The 13,466-nt window shown below is 31.7% G+C and overlaps 2 protein-coding genes across 2 annotated transcripts in view; both read left to right on the top strand.

The window, feature by feature from the left end:
• LOC113378298 (transcription factor IIIB 90 kDa subunit) overlaps positions 1–6,546 on the top strand; it is a 177,233-nt gene extending 170,687 nt beyond the window's left edge. Inside the window, exon 4 of the mRNA XM_026618832.1 lies at positions 4,512–6,546. Coding sequence (XP_026474617.1) covers positions 4,512–6,434 — 1,923 coding nt within the window. The 3' untranslated portion in view covers positions 6,435–6,546. The remainder of the gene's footprint in view (positions 1–4,511) is intronic.
• Positions 1–13,466, top strand: part of LOC113378299 — a 316,796-nt gene that overhangs the window by 25,894 nt on the left and 277,436 nt on the right. The gene's annotated exons all lie outside the window — the stretch shown is intronic.

Raw genomic sequence — 13,466 nt, 5'->3', positions numbered from 1 at the left:
TTTTTTGACCATTTTAGCATGTACATTTTTTGTGTTTATAAATTAATCTTATAAACAATCTTATTATTATAAAAGAAATTATATATAATTTTGTACATATCAATATCGTAGATATCAATGAAGACTTGCGCATTTACTGCAAAACCGATACTTTTCTCCAGCAGCTTTCCTCCTCCTTTGCTTTGTCTCTCGTGGTTTCTGCATTCCTGCAAGATATGTTCCAATGTTTCTGGTCTTCTTCAGTTTGGCACATATAATTTTGTAAGAACTCTATCCTTCCTAAAGGTGGATATAGCACAACGTGTGCCCAAGTCTCATTCTCGATATAGTCGATACAAAGTTCTTATTCTTTATAGTATTTGTGTACATGTCAACCTTCAATAGAATATAGTTCACTCTCGTAAGCTACCTTATTCCATTCAGATTCTTTGTGCGCAAAGACATGATTATTATAATATTGTTGTAATTATTGGAGTCATGCCTGGACATCCAATTAAGATTGGCATCCGATTTAGTCATTCTAAGTACTACAAACAATTTGCTGATGTTTCATGATGAAATACAGTAGAACTCCAATTATCCGAATTAATGGGGACCGGGACCCATTCGGATAATCAAATATTCGGATAATCGGAGTTTTTTTTAAAAAAATTGCCATTGGAGAGAAATAAAGTTACGTTTTGATATTGCACTATTTTTTTATTGAATTAAATGAAAGAAACCTGATATTTTCACATGTTTTAAATATAAATAAAATGTACTTATGTACAAGTTTAGAAATAAAAATCATTGTTTTTTAAACATCTCCGTCAATGTAAGCTGTTTTAACTGTAACTTAGACTTTTTTTGGACAATTTTTTTTCTGAAAGTGATTCGGATAATCGGAGTTCTACTGTAGGTGCAAATATGTAAAACAAAAAAGAAATTATATTACAGTTATGGATTTCGTTTTTTTATAAAAACTACTTTTCAATAATGTGATCCTGCGTTTAAATGTGCAGTTGAGTTTTGAATAAAACACTGAATCATTTATACGTTAATGCTCTAAATGGCGGTATGATGTATCAGATGCGAGATCATGACTGATATTTTCAGCGTTTATGTACTAACCGCTAGCATTCATCACAATATCAATGCATTCAGTAAGCTCGCAAAGACATTTAAAACATTAAAATCGCATTTGCGTTACCTCCTACAAAAGCAAAATAGACTTTAGCATCGCTTTCTTTCGTAGTTGTATTACATGCCGGTGATCCACTACACCCTCACAATTCGCTAAAAGCCAGCAGCAGTGAGAGATAGCCGTAACCGTAGTGCTGTAACGTACGTCTGTGTCATTGCGTTGGCGGCCGACGCAAACCAAAATCCGAGTCTAAATCCACGTTATACCATATGAAGGCTTTTCCGAAGAGCCCTTTCAGAAGAAAAAAAGCTTTTCCAGTAGGCGGTGTATCACACTTTCGCAACATTGTTCCGTTTGACACACGCGCCGTGCGTAGTCTTTCGGGACATCGGCAATTTCGAAATTTTGTTTATAGAAAATACACGACCGTGGCGAATATAAAAGCGTTCTTTAAAAATATAAATAGCGCCGATAAGGACCGTCGCTGCTGTCATATTTCGCGCGTTATCGCGGCCCCGTTATCTCGTCGTGCGGTCTCGCGCGGCACAACACATGCTCTGTATCTGTTCTCCGCGCGCGTGGGTGTACAAACGGCTGTATCAACCGTTATTGCAAGGGAAAACAGTGCTTATGCGAAGAATTTTACTGGCTTAATCGGCTAAACTTATTTTTGCATCGGCCCCACGACGCCACGCTCTCCTCAATCTATACGCACTCAATCAGTTGAACGAGATAGGCGTGTAAAATATTCAATGGCGTTAAGTTCTTGGCCTTTCGTGATGCCTTCCCTATAATATTCTTGTTACGCGCTAAGCAGTATGTTACGCATTGCCATTGTTACTTAACTTTTCATTTAACTGTAAAGTAGATACTTCAACACTATTGGAATATTTATTAACTTCCCGTAGGGTAAGTTATAGTAATCGCAAAAAATCGAAAAAGAAATTTTTTGAAATGAATTTTTTTTTTAACTCGTTTTATTTAGCAATCAGAAATACATACAGATTCCTATGAGCTAAAATGACAATGTAAGAGCGATGCCTAAGAAGAGCTCCAATGAGATCTTCTCAGTTTAACAATTACTATAATAATATTATATTAGACCTAATCTAAGACTAAGTCTAAAGGCCATTGTCGTTTCCTTGTACCATAAGGTTTAGTAATTTCAACTATAGATGGGTTCGAATGCGAGTCCAGTTGAAATGAAATGAATGAAAAATTCGGATACAAATTTTTGTCGACTATTTCGTGAACACGGATCAATCGATTTGAATAATTCAAAAAACATTCGATTCCTAATGATAAGGAGACGTGCATGTCTAGCTTGAAAAAAAAGTAAAAAAAAAATCATTTGACGGTAATAAATGATCGTTAAACATATGCACATCAAAATATTACGTATTTCATAGAGATTGTAATGTAAGTACAAATTTAGTTTACATTTTTATAGGTTCCGTAACAATGTTTAATCATTAGGCTGTAACGCGCTTCGATATTTCGTTCATAACGCGCGATTGCTTTTAAAAAAAAATTAAATTTTTTCAAAAAAATCAAAATTTTTCTTTCAAAAAAGTCATTTTTTTAATAATTTCAAAATTCTCAAAAATCCATTTTTTTCAAAATTTTCAAAAAAGGTACGGGAAGTTCCAGCAATTTGCCTTAAGGCACGATGCCAAGCACCACAAGTTAATTTCAAAGTGTCGGCAATGCTGAATATTAATATTTTATGTATTCTATTATTTTGACAGTTAATAGGTAGTCAAATTGTCATTTAAATATTTGATTCATAAATTTTGACATATGCAATAATGAAAATGCATTTAACGTTTTAAATAATTAATGATTCACTTAGGAACTTGTTTATATTGATATACATATCGCGCATACGCATATTTATTATTATAAATTCATTGATGTCATAATTTGAATTCGCACAATCAGTATTTATACACGTGTAAAATTATCGTCGCTTTTCTACCGCCGCGTCATATATCACATATCGTTGTGCATGAATTATGCATAAAAATTCTGCAATGGTTTTTTGTTTGAATTGAAGCCGAGAGTACTGTACTGATATTTCAGGCAGAGGTTCCTAACCCAAAATAGCGCTCGAATACATGAATAAATAAATCTCGAATACAAGGGATTGGGGTTTATATTTCATAACTTCCAATGCGGGAATAGTAATGACGGCTAAAATCATATTTTATTTAACTATTTTATTTTTCATGTTATTTTTTGAAAAGTTTAGCGATTTATACATTTTTTTGGTTTATATTCTGTTTATTTGAATGGTTTTTCACTTTTTTGTTAAAAAATTTATTGTTAGTAATTTTTCATTTCATAAATTGTCATTATACTTTTATGTATTGGAAATATTGCGTTCAAGGCAATGAATAAATTTAATACTTTACTAACAGTAATAATTGAAAATTGTTCAAAATGTAAGTATAATTAGAAAAAAATTATTAAAAATATAAAATAGAATGCAAACTATTTTAAAATTACTATCCAAGTTTTTAAGACGGAACGAAAAAAAAGATCAATCATTTGATACGATATGAAAATATTGTTTTATTGATATATTATCTTCTTAATACACTTTACAAGGGTACGGTCGAACATCGCAGTTTGGAAACCGCTCCAATGTACAATATTTGTGACCATTCCACATGTAAAATGTCCGATTAGCCGCCGGGATTACGTTTATGTGATCGGCTTATCTATCAATGACATGTATTCGGAATAGTTGAGCTGCATTCGCGATTAATTTATACCACAAACGATTGCATTGCATTGTAAATATAAAACATGTGAAATATTATACCAATCATGCAGTTTTTATATGCATCCATTTGTAATTAATTATGAATAAACACACATGTTCGTTTTGTAATATCTAGTAAGTATAGTGTAGGCATCTGATCATTCTCTAGTATATATTTTAGCGAGATGTAAACTATATTATTAAATCTGTAGATAAATGTGAGATCTCAAGGTAGCGACTATTAAATAAAGTTATGTTGAAACTTTAAGGAATTTTCGTTTTCTTTGAAATAATGCAAAGCACAAGTATGCAGCGTCGGGTTTTACATATGCAATCGTTAATAAACTATGTCTTCGTAAATTCGATAATATTGTGTATCACTAAAACTCATTTCATCTTTCTTGTTCAATGCTTTTTCTTTTAGATACTAACGTAAGAAATCGTCTCTTGTAAAGTTACAGTTTATTATTTTGCATGTAATAATTTACTCACACGCATGTTTACTTTAGCTTCTTATGTTCATTTTACTCATATTTAATTATGTTTATGATCATTTTATATTGTATTTAAAAAATATCATACTCATTTATACTAAATTGCACTTGTTGAATTAAATTCCAGATGTCTGGTAAGAAATGCCGAAATTGTGGGTCCACCGATATCGAGGTGGATACTGCGCGAGGTGATGCAGTATGTACAAATTGCGGTTCCGTACTTGAAGATAATATAATCGTAGCCGAAGTTCAATTCGAGGAAAATGCACATGGAGCGTCGAGCGCACTAGGTAAATTCGTTTCCGCGGAATCAAAGGGTGGTGCGACCGGCTATGGCGCCTCATTCAACGTTGGAATCGGCACTGAATCACGTGAGATAACGCTGCGACGCGCCCGGCAAGGCATCACGCAACTGTGCCAGCAGCTGCGTCTCAATAACCATTGCATTGATATGGCATGCAACTTTTTCAAGATGGCATTATCGAGGCAGCTGACGCGCGGCCGCTCATCGGCGCATGTTCATGCCGCTTGCGTTTACATCACGTGTCGGACAGAAGGAACCGCACATCTTCTCATTGATATCAGCGATGTCCTTCAGATATGCTGTTACGAACTTGGCCGCATCTACTTGAAGATCTCACAGGCATTGTGCATCAGAATACCATCCATCGACCCGTGTTTGTACATTTTGCGATTTGCTAATCGCTTAGACTTTGGCGAGAAAACACACGAAGTGTCGATGACCGCTTTGAGATTAGTGCAGCGTATGAAACGCGATTGCATACATTCTGGTAGACGACCATCTGGTCTATGCGGTGCGGCTTTGCTAATTGCAGCTCGCATGCATAATTTTAGTCGAGCTCCAGCAGATGTAGTTCGCATTGTAAAAGTGCATGAAACCACGTTAAGAAAACGATTAATGGAATTTGGTGATACTCCGAGTTCAGCTCTAACATTAGACGAATTTATGACCGTTGATTTAGAAGCCGAGCAAGATCCTCCGGCTTTTAAGGCCGCTAGAAAAAAGGATAAGGAAAGATTAGCAAAACTTCAAGAGGAAGATAACCTTGAATTTACAGCCTTGCAGCAAGAAATCAACAGGCAAATCGAAAATGATCTCCGGAATAAAAAACGAAAGCGACCTGCTGATGTATCTAATTCGCCGGATCCGAGTTCTGACACAGATACTTTTATCAGCCAGTCTACTATAAACGTTATCGAAGAAATTATTAATACCGACAAAGAACCGGACGCACCTCTACCGACACCAAAATCGGGATTAGCGCCAAATATAGCAGATATGATTATGACCCCTTCTCAAATACTTGAGAGTCAGAAGAAAAGAGAAGAGGAAGAAATTGCCAATAGCCAATCCGATTTAGAATTGATTGATGACGATGAAATAGATCGATACCTTTTAACGCCTGTTGAATCTAAAAATAAAGAAGAAGTATGGAATAGGATCAATAAGGACTTTTTGGTTGAACAGGAAGCGAAGCGAGAAAGAGCGGAAAAAGAGAAAGAACAAGGTAAGCCAGAGAAGAAGAAGCGGAGATCAACAAAGAAAAAAGCCGTAGGACCTTCGGCTACAGCAGCTGAGGCTATCGAGAAAATGCTGCAGGAAAAGAAAATTTCGAACAAAATAAACTATGATATTTTGAAGAGTTTAACGCAGTCTACTCTGGCTGAGGATGCAAATAAACAAGCGAACGAATCCGTTTCAATGGAAACGTTTACTCCCGTAATAAAATCGTATGCATCATCTTCAACGACGTCTGATATCACGCCAAAATCGAAAGCACCGAGGAAGAGTACTAAGTTACCGAATATTGTAGAAAGGAAGACTGCTACCAGTCAACTTCCTGTAGCAACTCAAGAACCTGCTGAAGAACCAGAGCCTCCTCAGCCGCCAGTGGTTGAAGAAGAATTAGAGGAAGATTATTATGAACCAGATCCAGAACCTGCAAAACCAGAGGAACATAGCAGCTTAGCATCTATGTTATATAGAAACGACGGTGATGACGATTATGCTTACGAATCTGATTATTGAACGGTTTAGAAGTATAAGTCTTGCTTTGTTCAATATAACTATGAATTTTTTTAATTAATTTTAATTATTATTAATAAAATATATTTGACAATCCATTTTTCACAATTCGAAGAACCGAAATTTTGGCACCTTTGTTTGTTGTTACTATTAATTAGTTAATTACTTTAACAAAAGTATCATTTGTGATTTAGACGTCTTAAGTTTGCTAGTATAAGTTAATTTTAAAGAAGCAACAAAATTCAATTATTTATTTGCTGATTTCATGAATTTAGAATCATTACACAACTAGGTAAACTTGAAAGGCATATCACTATTGAATGAATTTTCTTGTTTATAATTATTATAATACTCTATTAGTTAGTTATGAAGACATACACTTTAGTAGAATGTAATTAATTTTGTTAGTCTCAAAATGTTCTTGTGATAAAGGAGCTAGTTCAAAGGATATTTTTTTTCGATTTATTTTAAGCTTTTCAATTATAATCCAACTGTACAAATTAACGACTCGTATAATAATGAATATTTTCTTACTGCGTAATTGCATTTATATCTTAATTATAGTCTGTATAAAGTTAAATGTAAATTGTATTCTTATAATATATTAAACATAGTTGACGTATCGTCTATTTTTATTATCTCTTTCAGAAACGAGAGTGCTTCGAAAAGTGATAAATTTTGTTTCTATTTAAGGAATATTGCCTTGAGCAAGTGTCTGTGTATGTAGTATATTTTTGTTATAGATAAACCAGAAACGATGTAGGTTTTCGATACAGACGCCAGAAATATATAGTTTTTACAGTGACTGCGCAGGGCAGTCATTACTTTAGCTGATAATGCGCCATTATCGGACTACACGCTTGCGGAGCACACATAGGTCTCGAGCACTGTTGTCGAGCATTCGGCCGAGATAATGCCCTTATCAAATGACAAATTTCGAACTTAATCGTTCGCTTCTACTTTTATAATTGTTTATAGATACGCATTATATACGCGGAAAATAAGCATTTTGTTGAAAAGGTAAAAATGACTCTGTTTTTCAAACAATGAACTAGATTAAAACTTGAATTTAGCTTCGTTATTTTCTCGGCGACATAAGAGTCACATCGTGTATACAAATACAAATTTGAAATTTGAAAATATATTATTGATTTATATATAAATAAAAATTCTATAAATGTTATATGCAATTATTATAAATAGATAAAACAAGAAACTTTTCACACGTTGTATAGGTTCTATAAAACTTTTCACGGAAGATAGGTTTTATTAAAAACCGTGTAATTCGAAAGACTCACTTTTATATGAAAACACTGTGCTAAACGAAAATCACTATGAAAAATCTCTTGTGTCAGTTTTTTTATATGATTAACTAACAAATTGAACGAAAAATAAATATTAATATATCTAGTATCAAAAACATTTATTTAATTTATTTGAATAATAAAACATATATAACAAATCCTAAATAAAAATAAAAATTAGAAATTCATTATTGCAAACATTTTCTTTTCGTTTTGATTTTTCAAACAAACTAGCTTATACACACATAAAATTTAGATTTGATGATAAAATAAAAAACCATCGTATCTGCATATTTCCATCATGATCATGGACTACTAAGAATTCTGTAACTGTAACATACATTATGTAGTGTTCTATTTTGACAGTAAAACAATGAAAATGTAATGTAGATATAAGCAAATTATAAATTCCTGTGAATGAAAATTTCGTTAAAATTGATAAATTACGTTAAAAAAATATTTTCACAAGTACCGTGTAAAACGGGGGATAGGTATATCTGTTTTATTATAGGTTTTTTTTAATTTAAAAGTATTTAAGTTTTTTACATATTCTAAAAGCGTTGTGATCATAACATATATCGTTAGTGTTTTTTTAGTTATTTATTTCACAAATTTCAGCTAATATTAGGAATACATAACATGTACATAACATAGGAAAGTAGAACTAAAAAAAATGAAAATTGTTTTGTATTATTTTGATGCATATCATAAAAAGTTTAATTTTAGAAGTGAATTGCAAGCTTATTAACGCTTTACTATTATTTGTTCATTAACAATTCTAAACACAATGAATTGTCAATTTTCTTGTAATTTGGAATAGCGTCATTATTAACTTCCCGTAGGGCAAGTTATAGTAATCGCAAAAAAATCGAAAATGAAAATTTTTATATATCTTTACGTTTGAAAGGTTTCTGAACATTTTGGCATACCTTAGAAAAAATGGATGTATGTGTGTGTGTGTGTGTGTGTGTGTGTGTGTGTGTGTGCGCGCGCGCGCGTGTATGTGTGTGTGTTCGGATACGAATTTTTGTCGACGATTTCGGGAACACAGATCAACCGATTTGAATAATTCAAAAAACATTCGATTCATATTGATAAGGAGACGTGCTGATTAGTTTTTGGCGAAGGCAGGTCCCTTCCGAAGACACGGGGCAAAAAGCGCCGAAAACGATAACTCAGTTTTTAAGAGAACGGAGCGTCCGATTTTAATAATTCAAAAAATATTTTACTTGTATTAACAAGATGAAGAATAGATCGAATTTTCATGAGGGCAGGTCTAGCGGTTTCAGAGATCTAACGAAAAACGTCTCTATGCAGTTAAAGCAGTACGATTGCTTTGAAAAAAAAAGTTCAGATCTTCTGAAATATGTCAAAATAAAGAAAACATTTTTTTTCAAAAAAAATAATTTTTTTTTTTAATTTTATTCAAAAAAAGTATTTTTTTTTCCAATTTATAGTTTCTGAAAATTCTAATTTTTTCGAAGTAAATTTTTTTCAAAAATGTTATTTGTTCTTAAAAAAATAATAATTTTTGATACGGGAAGTTCCAGCAATTTGCCTTAAGGCACGACGCCATGCGCCCCACTAGTTTATAACAATTTAAACCAGCACGAACGTAGATCATTCCAAATGTCTACTATTTTTCTTTAATAATAAACTTTACTAGTTCGATGAAAATAATGAGTTTGTATAATATAATATTTAAAAATAATATATGATAAAAATGTCGTCGTTGAAAATTTCAATTGTAAATATAAATTAATATTGGTAATTAACTTCCCGTAGGGCAAGTTATAGTAATCGCAAAAAAATCGAAAATGAAAATGTTTATATATCTTTACGTTTCAGAGGTTTCTGAACATTTTGGCATACCTTAGAAAAAATGGATGTATGTGTGTGTGTGTGTGTGTGTGTGTGTGTATGTATGTATGTATGTATGTATGTATGTATGTATGTATGTATGTGCGTGTGTGTATGTATGTGCGGATACAAATTTTCGTCGACGATTTCGGGAACACGGATCAACCGATTTGAATAATTCAAAAAACATTCGATTCGTATTAATAAGGAGACGTGCTGATTAGTTTTTGGCGAAAGCAGGTCTAGCCGTTCCAAAGATACGGGGCAAAAAGTGCCGAAAACGGTAACTCAGTTTTTAAGAGAACGGAGCGTCCGATTTGAATATTTCAAAAAACATTTTACTTGTATTGACAAGATAAAGAATTGATCAAATTTTCATGAAGGCAGGTCTAACGGTTTCGGAGATCTGATGAAAAAAGTAAAAAAAAATGCCATTTGGCGGTCAAAAATGATCATTAGACATATGCACATCAAATTATCAAATATTTTATAGAGATTTTAACAATAAGTATAAATTTTTTTTACATTTCTATGGGTTCCGTACCAATGTTTACGCGTTAGACGGCGACGCGGCGCTTACGGGCTTTGATATTTCGTCTTTATGCAGTTAAAGCAGTACGATTGCTCTGAAAAAAAGTTTAGATCTTCCAAAATATGTCAAAATAAAATAAAACATTTTTTTTAAAAAAAAAAAAAAATAAAAAATTTTTTTTTTTTTTCAAAAAAAAGTAATTTTTTGTCCAATATATAGTTTCTCAAAAATCTTATTTTTTCAAAGTAAATTTTTTTCAAAAATCCTAATCGTTTTTAAAAAAAAAATTTTGGTACGGGAAGTTCCAGCAATTTGCCTTAAGGCACGATGCCTTAATTGCCTTAAGACAGAATTCCACTTACAGCTAGTTTGAATTTATGATCGATCAACTTGTGACTTTTACCATTTGCTATGTGCTTTATTGTAATGCTCACATAATGATTTTTTTAAGTTTATCCCTGATCTTCGTCTAAAGTAGTCTGAGTAGCTCTGCGATAAGGAGACAAACGTTTAGTTCGTTCAGTTCCTTAGGTCTTGAGTGCACTCGGTCGTATAGACACGAGAGAGCCCCTGCTCAGTGATACTAGTGGCCGGCAGCACCAGACATCGTTTCTTAACTAAAACCATTGAGTGCAGATACTCGTAAACGCGATTCTGGCGTACATTTTCTGTGGTTTAATATCTAGAAGCAAATACTTGGTAAAATAATTGATTTATGAACATCTTGTCGGTTACATGTTTTTGAAATCGCAAAAAAGGGAAATGAACATTTCTGATATCTTTACGATTAAAGACTACATTTTGGGGAGCCTTATGAAAAATGGACACGTGTGTGTATGCCTGTAGTATGTACATGTATTGCGTTTTCCCCAATATACAATAATTTACGAATTTGTGATATGGTGATTATATTCTCACGCACTTTATTTTTCTATGCATACATTTTGTACGTTTCTGATCTTTTGCGTAATGTTTAATGAATTGTAATGACCTTATTTATTAGTTGTATTTCTGCAGACCAGTTTTGAATTCACTTTCAGGTTTGAAACTCTTTCTTGTTAGCACGATAAACACCTTGTTTGCGTGTAATTTTCAATTAGAATGAAATAGCAGTCAATGTTGTTTCTAGGTCTTTTTGCTAGTATAATATGTGTTCAAACATACTTGGTTTATACTACTGAATAGTTTTTGTTCTGTATCCGAAAAGTTGCTTTAAAATAGCTTTATAAATTTCAAAACGCCAGTACATTTTTGATATAAAAATACTTGTTGGTGTCATTCATTGTCTTAAATATAATAATATATAGATAATTAAATAACTATGTTTATTATTTCTAGTACATACTATTATAACTATTATCTTTGTTTGTAACAAATATGTTATACTTATTATATTATACTTAAGGCAACTATATATCTAAATTGAAAGCTTTACAGTAAATTTACGACTATAAACGTAAGTTATTCTATCCGAGCGCGTATTTTTCGATCAAATACGACCAAAGAAATAATTTGCAAAAGGCATTAAAACCTATTAAATTTGTCTATTTAATAAAATATAGTGTGCTCCCATGCGCGAAATGAGTTGGGCAAAATCGCATTAAAGGAAACAGAATTAACAGTATCCCATTCCCGTTCGAATTAAATCGTTTCACGCGTACATTTTAAAATATTCTGTAAGTTGTAATACTAAAATATTTCGTTGCCGACTCTTAACTCAATTAAGTAATTCTCTGGCAAACATTCTCAGCTCTCATGAATAATTTTAATGAAGTTAACGAAGTAAACCATCGCAAATAGCAATGAGAAGACAAATGCGAGGCAACTAAGCCCGGTGCTCAAATCGCAAACGGCGGGAAAATGGTTACTTGCTTAAGGCACCGCTCGAAACTGTGTCACTTCTATAGTGATACTTTTCTTTATTGTCCGATCCAGGATCCAGGGCTGCTTTCACTCGCTGCTAGAAATTTGTTCTAGTAACGACCACATACAAAAGTTTCAAAATTAAGGAAACGGTGCGGTGCGACTCCAATTCGCACAATACAACATTTGTTAAATCTAACCACCCTATGTCTTAGTGGTACCATCATGCGCTCGTCTAGATTAATTTATAATTTTTATTTAAAATTAAAATATTTTACAATATTACCGCATTTAAAACTTACAAAAAAAACTTCCTTGGGTTTAAACAAGACAGCATTTTTAATATTATAATAATGCAATGCTTCAGACTTAAACTAAATTAAAGATATAACATGCGTCTGATAATAAGGAAACTTATAAAAGTTCGCTGCATGAAAATCATATATCGCCTCATCTTAAAAAAAATGAGGCAAGTGAAGTAAAAAGATATTAAAAGGAGAGATGATAATTTTTGAATATAATGGAATAATATTGATTATCTGATAAGAAAAAGTAGATTCACCATAGTATAAAAAATGCAGTTATCACTGTTGGAAAATAGTAGTAGTGAATAATAACAGAACTTACTTTTTGTGCAATCCAAAGAAAAAGCTATCAAACGATTTGTTGGTATTTTAGAATATTGAAAAGTTAAAATACAAATAAATATGTATTTGAATTATTGAATAATTGAATAATTAAATTGAATTATTAAATTGTATAATTACTATATTTGTTACAATTGCTAAATAATTTAACACCTAGTAACAATAATAGACAATAAAATAAATTTAAATAAAAGAGTACAAAATAAAGGATAGAATTTTCATTAAAATGATATCCGTAGTATGTTGATTTAATATAAAATAAAAGCAAAAAATAATAATAAATAAAATAAATAAAAATTTTGTATAATAAAAATAATACTTAATACTTGAATAATAATGAATCAATTTTCATTTAAACAAGGCTCCTGTGACTCAAAAAGAATCTTCAAAAATTTGTGGTGAAATAGAAATATTGGCATTTTATATTCATTTCAAACATTTAAGAAAATATAGTATTAAATAATTCAAATTTTTAAAATATTCACGTATTGCTTATATTTGATTGTTATTCTTATTTCAATTACTATTTTTCCATTTGCAACTTTTTTTCTGTAAAAGTAGTATCATTTCAAAAGTATTTTTTGCATTTGTTGCAAATACACAGTACTCATGACAAAAATGGGGAAAAAATTCTTGATAAAATCACAATTTAAATAATTATATATTGCTTAGATTTAGTTGTTATTCTTATTTCGATTGCTCCTTTTTAATTGCAACTATTATTAGAATTTTTCAGTGAATATTGAACTTTTTTCAAAAGTTTTTTTGCATAAGATGCGGAAATATTTGTTTCTATTAGTTGAGACGAAAATGCTAAAAACATTTCAAA

This window comes from Ctenocephalides felis, unplaced genomic scaffold, assembly GCF_003426905.1.
Source record: "Ctenocephalides felis isolate EL2017-DRISC unplaced genomic scaffold, ASM342690v1 CF-g0.4_SCAFFOLD_01886, whole genome shotgun sequence".
NCBI lineage: Eukaryota > Metazoa > Arthropoda > Insecta > Siphonaptera > Pulicidae > Ctenocephalides > Ctenocephalides felis.
This window is presented reverse-complemented; position numbering and strand designations above follow the sequence as displayed.